This window comes from Cololabis saira, chromosome 13, assembly GCF_033807715.1.
Source record: "Cololabis saira isolate AMF1-May2022 chromosome 13, fColSai1.1, whole genome shotgun sequence".
NCBI lineage: Eukaryota > Metazoa > Chordata > Actinopteri > Beloniformes > Belonidae > Cololabis > Cololabis saira.
The window spans coordinates 12,914,193-12,928,113 of record NC_084599.1 but is presented as its reverse complement, the minus strand read 5'-3'; the positions used below and the strand labels follow the sequence as shown (position 1 = coordinate 12,928,113).

The window sequence follows — 13,921 nt, the reverse complement described above, 5'->3', positions numbered from 1 at the left end:
TTTGCAAGCATCTCCTTGAGCCCTAACATTGTTGCGTAGGCGCAACAATTAGGTGTTATTCCAACAAAATTATTGTTTTTCTGTGTTATTGTTCTGAAGTATACAAATAGCAGGACATGAACCAATAACAGAAGAATGTCCAATGGACTCACCTGAAAATCACTCAAAAGACAAAAACAGGCTGAACAGAAATACATATTGAATGCAAAAAGAGGATGCAAGCCTTAATATTTCATGGCAGTGGCACCACCAGCTTTAGATGAAACATTTGTTCTGTGTCATCGCTCATTTCCCTTCAGCTCTGTCAGGTTCTATCCATACTCTGCTAAAAAAAAAATCCAAAGTCATTTCAAAAAGTACAGAAAACAATAAAACATCCAGCAACCTGCATTAACACAGTTTATGCATTAAAATTCAGTTCCAGGTGTGCCTTCCACGATGGCACTGTAAATGTTCAAGATTCAATTTGTTGCATAAAATGAGACATCTGCCCTTGGTGAATATTGCACATTTAAGATGTTGTTTACAGGTGTTACATGACAAACAGGACAACACACTGGAACGTATAGCGTTGCTCTTCAATGTGATTTGAAAGAATGTCTTGCTGTCTCAGTTAAGTGAGCTCTGTTCAGGTTACAGGCTCATGTAAGGATTTTACGGGTTGTACGGGAGGAAATGGACTGTGGGTGAGGTGATATGGAGAGAAGACAGGGATCATGAGCCAAAAAGTGTAATAAAAAAAATCAACACATTCCTTTGATTATTGGACAGCCCTCATTAAACATCAACAGTTTAAACCGTCTGCATCAAGGTTGCTGCTTTTTTATGGCATTTTTGTGAAGATGTGAACCGAGGAGCAGAGAAAATGTGAGAAAAGTGGAGAGATAATGTGCCAGTAATGTACTTCAGCTTCTTTTATGCACTAGTAAAATGGTTTATATCTTCTGTTTCAGCGAGACCATTCAATTATTAGTGAGCAGGTCAGACTGTAAAAGTACATTCATAAACCTGCATTTCTCTGAGCATGAATTTCAGTAGCTCCAGAGAAAGATTAAAGTGCAAATCAAATTTTCCTCAATACTATTATTCACAAGGAGGGTTTGTGGAGTCCTGAAGTTCTGTAATGTCTTTGCCTTTTTTTGAATGGATGAAATACATGGAGTGATTTCTTGCTTTTCTTTATCAATTCACCCACCATACCCTAGATTTTCTGTGGCTAGCAAATATAACAGTTTATTTTTCATTTATTAAGTTGGGAACTTATTTCTACAGATGCAGAGGAAATCATATTTCACTTGTAAAGCAATGCCCTGCTTGACATTGATGTATTACTGTATTTCATTCAAGAACATTCTCATTCACCCGTCAAGTAATTGTATTTACAGTCATGTGAAATAGAAAGTACACCTTTCAATTCTGTACTTTCATATGTGAGGTTAAAAAAAATCTTCTGGCCCTTGTTCGGGTTGAAATTTTTAACTCTTCGTGTCATCTTCTAACATTTCATGCCATCCAATGTTTTTGGTTTGTTACTGTGTTATTGCTCAGTAGATTTTATATTTCATGTCAAATATTACATTCATGTCTGAATATCATTCCTATTTTTCTGCACTCATTAGTGATGTGCAGAGATATAAATCTTGATTTTATATCACAAATGTAGCCAATAAGTTTGCACTAGTTGAGCTTGGTGGACCATGTGTTTGGAATAAAGCACATGTGAAGGACCAAGATAGAAGGCTGGGGGTTGTAGTTTTTTCTCTTCTCCAACGCACTTGATTGGACGAAGGGACGAGTCTCCAGGACCAGCCAACCACAGGAGCAGCAAAGTCTAAACCACGCTCTCTCCCCCTATAGTGTAAATGTTTACGTGCTGAACATGCAGGTTCATCTTATTTTATTTTATCACCTGAGGACTAGGTGGTGTAGACCCATGAGCTCGTGTTATTCTGTACAATACACTTCAGTTCCTCCTTCCAACGTTGGAACATGCGGTCAAACTTTGTTTATAAAAAAACTCTGACAACCTTGGCAGCTCTTAAAATCAGTTCATTACAACCTCAGATGAACAACAAAGTAGGAGATGTTGCACTCTGCTCTTGTTTACTGAACAAGGCAAACTGCAGAAGCAGTAGATAGTCCGAAAAAAATAGTTTTTTCTGGGTTTGAATCTAGAAGGTGACTTTTGTTGAGTATCCTTCTTAATTTTGTTTCCAATCATTTCCAAAAAACAAACACAAGTTGACAATGTTAAGGGTAGCAGATCAATATTTAGCTGGCGTTTCCCTTTAGATGGCAATTTTCCTGTTTTTTGGCCTCTGGAGGGTTGGAGATGTTTGTTTTTCTGCACCTAACAAATCAAGAAATCTGCTCCTCATTAAAGAATTGTCAGAATTAGAGTCTATTAAAACCCATCTGTGTTTTTTTTTTTTTATCTTCACCAAAAGCTGGTTTACTAAATCTATCTTTCTCAGTGGTCCAGGATCCCTCTGCCCTCCCTCCAGCAGGCTCTCCTAGAAGCAATTTATGTTGACTTTGCATTATTCATGAGCACCTAGTATTTATTACCATAGTACCTACTAAAATATCACGTTAGGTATCATGCAAATCTCATCACAGTGCACCTTTACCGCAAGTAATGACTGCAGCCAGAGACAGAAGAGTGTTTATAGTGAAACAGCTTCAGAATAGGAGAGTTCTTTATTCAGCAAACTACGACGGCCGTAAAATTACATTAAACCGACCGACGAGTTAGATAAACATTTACATTCATCAGTTATTTTATATTATGTTGAATGCAAACAATAATCAGTTTGGTAAGGAGCAATTACTTTTTGAGATGCTACAACTACTGTATAAACTGTGAGAGGTTGCAGATTATTTAAATTCAGAGTACAACTGGTGCATCCTCCAGATTCCTTGTTTTGCATTCCTGCCAGCAATGTATTACCCAAGCATCCCTGCAAGCGCAGTGCTACATGTGCAATAAAGAATCATTCAAAAGCAAGACCAGATGTTCTGCAGGTTGACCTGAGATGGATGGATGTCTCAACCACTTCTCCTGATGAGGAGCTCATTTGCTTTGGCTGCAGTGGTTAATTAGGCTTGACCATGGCGCCTGTTTCTGGACTGTCTGACCTGACCATAAATAACCCATGAGGAAAGCACTAATGGAGATGCTAATAGATAGCTGGTTCCTTTGGGACAAAACAGTTTGCTAAATCACTATTGTTTGATTTTTTTGCTTGTTTGTTGACCTTTTGTAGACTTTAAGTTACATTATAGCCCTGCATGTTTATTTTGTGTTGTCTAAGTAAAACTATGATTGCACATTATCATCTATGCTGATGAAACACACTGTCTACCTACTGCCAGCTAACTTTGATATGGACCTGCTTTCTATCACAACTTTTACCATTAACATTTCTCCAGTAGTTGCGTAATATGCTATGCTTCTCCAATTGTAAAAATGTTTTTTATTCTGCACATGTGCCATTGGAAGCAGACTCTTTTGCCTGATTTTACTAACAAAGAGCAGGAAAGTGAGGGAAGTGGGAGGAGGGGAGGGAGCTTTGAGTGTCTGCTGATAGGCTAATTCAATTTTAGGGAACACAATGGAGCAAGAGGCTGATTTCAAAAAGGCAAATTGTCACTCTGAGTGCCAGTGCACCTGTCTGGTTCTCCTCCTGTGCAGTGTGCAAGAGGAAGATGGAACCAGAAGAGGGGATCAGAGTGGGGCCCTGTGGTGGGGAGAAATGAAAATGAAACTGTTTGAAAAAACATCTGAAAAGCATTGAAAGGAAAATGGGGGACGCTTTTATGGCCGCTTTTGGAGTTCATTCATATGGGCACTCAACTTGTTTTGACCAGCTTAAGTGGGTGAACAGGTGGCCATTAAATGAATCAACCCTACAATGAGCAGTTGCCTCAGACCATAACCCCAGGGGTTATGGTCTTTTTTGTCATGCCAGTGCTTGCACACCATACCCCTTCCTAATTACCATCGATAGACAATCCCCCCCACCCCCCGCCCACACACACACCCGAAAAAAAAATGCACCCATCCTCCACCTCTATTATTTCATCTTCCAGACTGAGGGTGCTGTATCAGCTGCAGGCCCTCGCCTCTCCGTGCATTTGTTCAATTACAAAGCTGTCTGCACAGATTAAGCCCATCTGACAGCAGGGAAACACATCAACATACTCACACACACAAACACACAAACTGTGTTCTGCGAGAAAAGAATACACCCTGCACACATGAGCATCTGCCCGTGCACACCCCCTTGACTACTATTCTTGCTGTAGCATTAACAACTCACCGCTCACTTTCAATGACATACATAAAAACACATCTGTCAGCCCAGTGTCATGAACTGACTTCGTCATGACAAAAATGGGAGACGACACACAGGGATAAATGTTCAAAACAATGTATTTATTTATAATTAAATCAATCAAACAGGTAAGGTGAGGTGTGAGTCATCAGTTTGATCAGTGGTGTATGGCAGGTGTGGATGTGTGTAAGTGTAGTGTATGTGCAAGTGCAGAAAACTAAAGACAAACAAACTCAAAACAACCAAAAGAAAACCATGCTTACTGAGCAGGGGAGAGAGGCCAAATGGCCCTGACCAGCCTGCTTAAATATTGGGCCTGATTGGAGTCAGGTGTGCCTCCTCCTCTAGGCACACCCATGCAGGCTGGTCCCCTCCTCCTGCACATGAACAGAACACCCTGTTAAGACAGGGTGGGTCGTCACACCTCCCCCCTTAAGAGAGGAGACCAACAGGTACTCTGTAACTTCAGCTCACACATCATTTGAGACTCTACGGCTTCCTTTAGCAGAAAGTCTTTCTCTCTCTCGTGCCGCTCCTCCGACTCCTTCAGCAGCTCCTGTGCCTGATGCAGCTTTGCATCCACCAGCTGTTGCTGCAGGTCTTTGTGCTTCACCACTTTGTCGATGTGCTCCTCGCGCAGTTTGTACTGTTCGTAGAGTTTCTTGAGTTTTTCTGCCAGGTCTGCGTTCTCTTGTCGAAGGCTGGCGTTTCTCTCGTCGTGCTGCTCCATCTGAGTCTGGATGTCGTTCAGCGTCACCTGGAAATGAGAAGTCACCTCCTTCCTCTTCTCCTCCTCCAGCCGCGTTCTTTGGATTCCTTCCTCCTTGAGTGTCCGGTTGTGTCTTTGCAGCTCCCTGCAGAGGCTTTCCAGCTTGCTGCGGGCCAGGATGGCCTTGCTGTGCTCGTTCCTCAGGTTGTCTTTCTCCTGGACCAGCTGGTTCTGCAGCACCTTCATCTGCTTCTGAGTGTTACGGTTCTCTTCCAACAGTTCGGCGTACATCGTGCAAAGGCCTCCAAGCTTTTCCTCGGGGGTGCTCAGTGTGTTGAGGGTCTGCATGAGGAGGGCGATTTCTTTACCCAGACCGTTCACTTTGTTCTTCTTAGCATGGGTTACTGCGCATGCCGGCAAAACCTCTGTTTTTCCCTCTTGTTTACTTGGGTAAGATGAGACTGGGACCTGGGTAACCACATTTGGAGCTATAGCCTCAGCCCACACTTTATCCCCCGCCAAATCATTTCCAAGTATTACATCGACCCCTTCCACTGGTAACTCAGGCCGCACTCCCACCACCACCTCTCCACTAACCAACCCACAGACAATGCTCATTCTATGTAGGGGCACCGGAATTAACTGCATACCCATACCTCGCATCAAACTGAAATCGCCCGTGTCTGACGTGGAGGAGAATGGAACTATGTTGCGACGGACATAAGTATGTAACGCACCCGTATCCCTCAAGATGTTAACCTTAATTGCCTTTCCACCAGACAGTGAAACAAAACCCTCTGAAACGAATGCTGAATACCCAGCCTTAGGGTCACCCCCAGCAGAAAACATGTCAGGAACACCTTCCATTTTAACAATTAGCTGAGGTGAGGGGACTACAGGTGCAGCCAACGCGGACGGTTTGATTTGTGCACCACTCAATGTCGTCTCTTTAGCTTTAAGAGAAAAACAAGAATTTTTCCAGTGTCCAGTTTTATGGCAAAAATGACAAACATTAGGGTCACTCCGTTTCCCGGAACCATGCTCCGAATTTAGAACCCCTGAATCCCCCTGCTTTCCTGTACGAATGGACCCACCAGTTTGAAGCGTGTAGTCACCAAATACACTTTTGTGTGTTAGACAGTACTCGTCAGCCAAGATGGCCGCTTCTTGGGGGGTCTTCACTTTCCTCTCAGTTATATAAGTGGCAATATCAACGGGCACACAGTTTTTGAATTGTTCCAGAGTCATTAAATCACAAAGCCCATTAAAGGTTTTAACCTCTGATGCTACACACCATCGGTTAAACTGGACCAACATATCCCTCCCAAATTCCACATACGTTTGATGTTCCTCTTTCCTCCAAGTCCTAAAACGTTGTCTGTAGGCTTCGGGTACCAACTCATACGCACGTAGCACTGCCTCCTTAACAACCCCATATTTCTGACTATCAATCACTGATAAGGAAGCATAGGCCTCCTGGGCCTTACCTGTAAGGACACATTGGAGCAGTAGGGTGCGCTCACCATCTGACCAACCTCTGGCGTCTGCCACTCGCTCAAACAGGGCAAAGAACAAATCTGGATCTTTCTCTGTAAACTTGGGGAGTAATTGCAGATTAGAACCAACATTAAACTGTTTTGCTTCATGAACACTCAACTGGAACTTATCATGCTCCAATTCCAATTTTTTTAACTCAGTCCTTTGTTTTATATGTTCCATTTCTTTCTCATGTTCAAGTTTAATTTTAAGCAATTCCTTTTGTTGTTCAAAGGTTAATTGGCTCGAAGAAAATGAAAAAGTTCCACCAGCACTTGGGTTCTCATCATCCTCTGGGACCACCTCCTCTGACAACACACCCTTTGTCACCAAACTGTCGATCAGAAAAATCTTCACCCTAACCTTTGACAGTTTTGAATGGACAGCAATTTTGTAGTGCTCTGCTATTTGTACCAGCTGGTCTTTTGTGCATCTGTCCAGTCTATCCACAGATGGATCCTGCAGAAAGTCCTCCACAGAACTCATTTTTTTTTTTTTTTTTAAATAAAATTTAAAAAAAAAACCCACTGCAACAGTTTAAACTAACAAGTAGCAAAAGACCCCAGGGCCCAACTCCCCTATGTAACCTGCCTACCCAAAACCTGACTGACTGGCTCAACCCTAGTCTTCAGTGGCCCTCCCGAGTCCCCCCCTCCAACAAGGGCCTCTCAGTGGTACCACCACACTCCAGCTTTCGTGGAATGCAATCTAAACCAGACAAAAAAAAAAAGACAGCAGGTCCCATATGGAGACCCACTGTTAAAAGCTACTGGGAGTTGGAGCCCCAAGGACTAAAGCACTTTATAAACTTTATAAACCTGCAGTGAAAGAATGAGTTCCTAATGCTCTCCCCCCTCCCATACATACAAAACCTATGTGTGTCTCCCAAACCAGTCTGTTCCACAGAACACAAACAAAGCTTAAGTTTACCAAACAATTGATAGAAAAACAAGCAAGTAACAACCCAAATCTACCAGTAAACTTAACTAAAGTGACGAGCCCCCATCTTGTCATGACGAAGTCAGTTCATGACAAGATGGGGGCTCGTCCGGGAACTGACTTCGTCATGACAAAAATGGGAGACGACACACAGGGATAAATGTTCAAAACAATGTATTTATTTATAATTAAATCAATCAAACAGGTAAGGTGAGGTGTGAGTCATCAGTTTGATCAGTGGTGTATGGCAGGTGTGGATGTGTGTAAGTGTAGTGTATGTGCAAGTGCAGAAAACTAAAGACAAACAAACTCAAAACAACCAAAAGAAAACCATGCTTACTGAGCAGGGGAGAGAGGCCAAATGGCCCTGACCAGCCTGCTTAAATATTGGGCCTGATTGGAGTCAGGTGTGCCTCCTCCTCTAGGCACACCCATGCAGGCTGGTCCCCTCCTCCTGCACATGAACAGAACACCCTGTTGGGTGGGTCGTCACACCAGCACCTCCACATACAAAAACCCCAAACAGCACTAAGCAGGTCTGGGCTGGCTTTCACATCCACAAAGAAACAACAAGCCATAATGAGACTGAGAGCCCTTACTTAAAGGTAATTGTTGGAAAAACAGTTTACCAGTGTCTGACTCAGTGACCCTGCAGTTAAGATGCACAATCTCGAATGTGATGGTTTTTTCCAGTGTATGTAGCTAACATCGTTTCGAGGCAGGTAATCCAATGGCATGACAAAACGTCTAGGTGTCCCTCTCGTTGAGTCTTTTATTTATTTGTCTATCTATTTTTGCCTCAGTTATTCACCTACTTGTCTCATGCATCGTGATCTGCTCTCTTTAAGTGACTATCTGCTTGAGAAAACAATTAATTTTGTTCAGCTGTCAAGCTGTATTTTTTTACTTAGGGGCTGCATCTTTTCTGCACATGAAGGCAGAATGCACCACAGCAGCACAGTGAAGAATACCCGATTTTGACAGCTCCTCCAAATGTGATCTCCAAACGTATCCTTCATTTTGTGGGGCAGAGAAGACTGAAGTGCCTGCTCTTTTGCGGTCCAATTTATGCCATGATTCAACGTGCAACACTGATGATAATATGGTAGACCCCACAAAACGTTGACCTTCTGAGGATTAAACATTTCAGGGCAGCACACAGTGAGAAGATTTCTGGCTCAGCTTTAGGCACGGGATTTTCAGTGTGGGGTTTGCATGTTGTGTCTGTGCCCCCGTGGGTTTTCTCCAGGTAATCCAGATTCCTACCACAGTCCAAAGTCAAGTTAACATGTTTTCTAAATTGCCATTGGAGTGCATGCAAGCATATACCTTGTGGTTAAATATTTCAATGTGTGTATTGGATTTTACTTCCCTGCAGGTCGCTGTTTGGTGAATGACCAGCATGATTTTGATTGGTGATTTTGAAATAATCGGTTTAAAGGTGTATCGTTAATGATCTTATTTGCTGCACTTATTGCAGCTTGGCTGCCATCATCCTTGATTATGAACCATTGAAGACATTTTATTTGACATTAAACAGGTTTTGAAATGTAGTTAAGGACAATAAAAATTTGCCATTTTTGTTAGAAATGTTTATTTTGCAGTACCTGCGTACAGGTAAGCAGGTCATGGTCAAGAATTGTAAATATGTTGAAACACTGCTCGGTTCACATGCAGTTTAATATCACTTTTCAAGCCCGTTTCTAAGACTGAATTAATTACATTCTTAATCTCAGTGTATTTACTTTGCAATTTATTTTTATTCAGCTTATTCAGGATTTTCTTCTTATTCCCATCATTTCACAAAATTGATAGGAATAAAAAGAATAATTCAGCTGTAAAAAAAAAAAAAAAAAAAAAAAAACATTAGGTGGAGGTTAGACAACAACACCCAATTTGTAATATTGCAAGTTAACTATCTTGTACTTCAGGTTACTGATAAGGTCTTCCTCCAAAGCCCAAAATATTAAAACAAAGAAGTAAGCGGGGTACTGTTCATTTTCTTTTCTTTCTTCATTTCTGGTATCTATTTATATATTTACATTATTTGACCACTATTGTAATATAAATATCTATCATCCTTTTCTTTCAACCAAAAACTTGACCTCCAAAAAGTAAAAGGGGAAATTCTGGAGAGATGTGTTATCTTTTAAAAGCTTCCAAAATAGACTGCAACACACAGTTCGGAAATGGTAAAAAGTGAATACTGAAAAGGGAAAAAAACATGTTGGATGGATTTATTTTTGGCTGTTTTTCATTAAAATTGTATTTTTTACAAGCATTTTAATTAAACTTAATTAAACCTTCGATTTTTGTTGCATTGTTTGGTATCAGGAAAACTTTGTGTCTTGCCAGTCCCAGAAATGAGCCGAGTGTTGCCTCTCAGTTCTCCAAGGGCCATGATTTTACAGGAAGGATCTCTTCCAGGTTGGTGACTGGCTGGTGTGACTGACAGCAGAACAAGGCATCTCCAACCCTCCAGAGGCCACGTAAGATGCTACAATTGGCAGCCAGAGAGAAGAATCACCAAGCGCCCCATACTTGGCTCAAATTGTCCTGTTGCAGCACTGCCAGGTCCTTCCAGCACAGGCCGCGGATAGGTTGTCTCAGGCTTGTTAAAAAAGAAAAAAAGAATTCTGTTCAGTACATGTGTACTCAGGGGCATCCTGCATTATTATGGGGTATGGCCTGGTGCATGGAAAAATTGAACAGAGAAACTAAAAAAATAAAAAAATATGGACAGTGAACAATTTTTTTCATCAAAATATGACCTGTATTGTTTTTAGTGGATGAAGAATTCTGATTTATCTAAAAAGTTACAATAATAAACTTTATAATTCTCAAGAGTATAGGTAAAAATCCTTATCACAGCTTTACTATTACATCAATAAGAGGTAATACCCTTTTAATTAGATGCGTTATTAATGTGAAAGTACTGAAACATTAAATGTATTATTAGAAAAATGTATGTATGGGTTAAAACAAACTATAACAAGATATCTAGATTAAAAATAATGCAAAAATAACATGTTTTTGTATTTATTCTTATTTTTTTTTCCCATCAAAACAAATTTAAACTGCAGCAGGATCATCTTATGTTTGCATCTGACGGAGGAGGAGCTCACCTGATTTCGCTCAGCTTTAAATACGTTATGCCGACATTACCGGTGAAAGAAATATAGAGCTACTGAAGTCCTCTGTACGCTATTCATGGTCTTCAAAGGGAAAGCCTGCATTATGTGCATTGTTTGAAGAATGGAGTCTGTGAATTGAGTAGCAGCTTCAATCCTCTGTGTGACTTGACTATCAAATAGTATGAAGTGCCAAATGAATGTAGCAAGTTGAAGACTATTGTTGGTAATGAGAGGAAATTGTACAGCCTCATCAGCTCAACAAAAACCCAAATGAGCAGATACTTGAGCACCCTAAAACTAGAGCTGTGAGATTAAAGCCAAAAAGCACTGTCAGTCCAGGTGCCAACTTGATGCTGCAAACAAAAGTTTTCAACATATATGTTTTTTTATTGTCAGTATGAGTGCACTAATTATTGATGCTACGCTGCAGCTGTAAGGATGACAGTTTTTGCATCTTTTTTTGATCCTTTAAAAAGCCCTACACACAGTGAGTGTTTGTCTAGAGATGGATGAGTATATTCATGCTTACATTATTGACTATACGTCCTCATTTTTGCACTATGGTAGTAGATCCACTCTAATAACACAGCGCTTGTTCACCTGCCATGAAATAAGCCAACACAGTGTGTAGTCCAGCAACAACATCCAGCCTCAGGGACTTGAGTAGCTTGAAACAACTTAGACAGTTATAACATTGCCGTCAGATGCAGCACGTAAATACAGTTATTTCTAGCAGTTTTGGGGCAATGGCGGTTTTTATGATTATGCCTTTTTACATTACATTACATTTAGCAGGCGCTTTTATCCACAGTATCCTACGGTAACATAGTAGATCAGAAAGCAGGTGTAGATAAATCAGTATATAAATAAGTGCAACTAAGCGCCACCAAGACGATAGTCAAGTGAATTTATAAGGGGAGCACAGTTCATGACAGAAGGGTGTACTTGAAAGAGGACAGTTCTCAACACCTTCATGAACATAGGGACGGACGACTTTGCTCTTGAGGCCACAGGTAACTTGTTCCAGCACTAAGGAACAATGTGGGAGGACAGTCTTGAGTGAGGTGGCCTTGTGTGAGGACAGGGACAGGTCTGTTCTTGTGAAGATCAATTGAGTTCATGTAGGCAGGTGCAGACCCCAAGGTCACCTAGTAGACAGGTGACTGAAACTTGTGATTTATTCAAGCAGTCACATGTAGCCAGGGAGGCTCAATGAACAGAGGTATGATGCATGCCCTTATGAGTTGATTTAAAGACTAGATTTTATATTTCAGGTCAAATATTATATTCATGTCTGAATATCATTCCTATTTTTTCTGCACTCATTAGTGTACCCGCCATTTTCATTTTATATCACAAATGTAGCCAATAAGTTTGTGCTAGTTGCGCTTGGTGGACCACATGTTTGGAAACAAAGAACATGTCATAGCAGGTTGGGGGTTGTAGTTTCTTCTCTTTCAGGAAAGGCCGGCGCTGGATTGGGCCCTGGCAATGTGACGTGGCTGCACCGGATTGGATGAAGGGACAAGCCTCCAGGAACAGCCAACCACAGAGCGGCAAAGTCTAAACACGCCCTCTCCACCTATAGTATAAATGTTTACATGCTAGCCATGTGTGGTCATTTTTATTGCATCTGGGGACAGTCAGTGTTTTATCACTTGAGGACTAGTCAGTGTAGACCCATGAGATCATGTATTCTGTACAATAAACACTTCTGTTGAATTTTGATCAGATCAGTTCCTCTTTCCAATTTTTAAACACATGGTCAGGCTTTCTTTGAAAAAGAACTCTGACAGCCGCATTCTGGACCTGTTGTAGACTTTATACTACAGCACAATGGATTGGAAAAATAAATAAATAAACAAACAGTCAAAACTTGATTTGACTAGACTTTCAGCTTTAATTTAAAATGTTTTATAGAAATATGGCATTTACTATTTAGGAATTCTAACCATTTTAAAGAAACTGTCGCATTTGTCAGAAACTCAAAGTCTTAGACCCCTTTCTTGTTAGTAAACAGTATTTTATTATTTGGGTGTGTGGTACACAACTTCCACCGATACAACGTTAGCAGTCCTGCTTGCTTATAGTGCGGACGCTTCCTCTGCTTGCTCTCTGTTTGGTTTGCTTCCTTTACTCATATCTTCTTACTTCTCAGACACAATCGTACAATACCTTAAATCAGTGGCACTGAAGGATTTTTCCTTCAGTTCCTCCTAGCAGTAATAGAAATGAAAATTAAAGGAGCCGTCTGTAAGAAATGGCCAAAACTGGTACTGCAGTCACTTTCAAAATATTGTTGAGCGGCGTGGACCCTCCCCCTCCTCCCCCCGACCAGAGGTTGCCAGGTAGGCTGCAGAATGCAGCAGGAACGTAGGCTGCCATGGCTGCGATAATTAGAGCCGAGCTGGCAACCCGGATGCCGAAACAATACTGACTTGGTGATTGGGAGATAGGTTGAGGGTGGAGCTTCAGAAACAATACTGACTTGGTGATTGGGAGATAGGTGGAGGGTGGAGCTTCAGAAACAATACTGACTTGGTGATTGGGAGATAGGTGGAGGGTGGAGCTTCAGAAACAATACTGACTTGGTGATTGGGAGATAGGTGGAGGGTGGAGCTTCAGAAACAATACTGACTTTGTGATTGGGAGATAGGTGGAGGGTGGAGCTTCAGAAACAATACTGACTTTGTGATTGGGAGATAGGTGGAGGGTGGAGCTTCAGGCCAAAACAAAAAATGACAACATAAACATCAGTTGAGGGCTGCAACTCCTCTTTTTAAACTGGAATATCCTGGCTTGAGTGCTGTTGTCAGTGACATAAGTATTTGAAATGAACATGATTTTTAAATGTCTGTTGACATATCGGGGTCATTTTATGATTCGTTTTATTATTGCTCTTACATACAGCTCCTTTAATCAGCTTTTTTTACATTTTGTGGTAATGAGCTGTGCGATTTCTGTATTTAGAAAACAATCTGTAAAGTTAAAAAAACGTTTTTTGCATTTTTTAGTTGTTTAATTATTTAGGTCTGGATACATTACTAACAGATTAATACAGTTTGAATTAAAAGTATTGGATTGATGTATAGCAAATTAAAATACTACATAGATGGTAGGTGGACTTCCTGTATAGGTCATAAAGGGATAGGGCAGATGGATCCTGTCTTAATAAATCTGGGGTACAGCTGTTCACCTCAAACATTTTTCATTCTGTGAATCAGACACCAGCAGCCTCCGGAAAAGAAGAGGAGGCAAGGAAATCA

The 13,921-nt window shown here is 41.1% G+C and overlaps 1 protein-coding gene across 1 annotated transcript; it reads right to left on the bottom strand.

The window, feature by feature from the left end:
- Positions 1-4,417: 4,417 nt before the first annotated feature.
- On the bottom strand, positions 4,418-5,415 carry LOC133457727 (alpha-taxilin-like). Its single transcript, XM_061737039.1, has one exon. It carries the CDS (start codon positions 5,392-5,394, stop codon positions 4,756-4,758), a length of 639 nt encoding a protein of 212 aa, XP_061593023.1. The 5' UTR covers positions 5,395-5,415; the 3' UTR covers positions 4,418-4,755.
- Between the last annotated feature and the right edge of the window lie 8,506 nt (positions 5,416-13,921).

Bases quoted from the DNA above. Each gene is read 5' to 3' on its own strand.
- LOC133457727 (XM_061737039.1), bottom strand. From the start codon at position 5,394: ATGCAGACCCTCAACACACTGAGCACCCCCGAGGAAAAGCTTGGAGGC.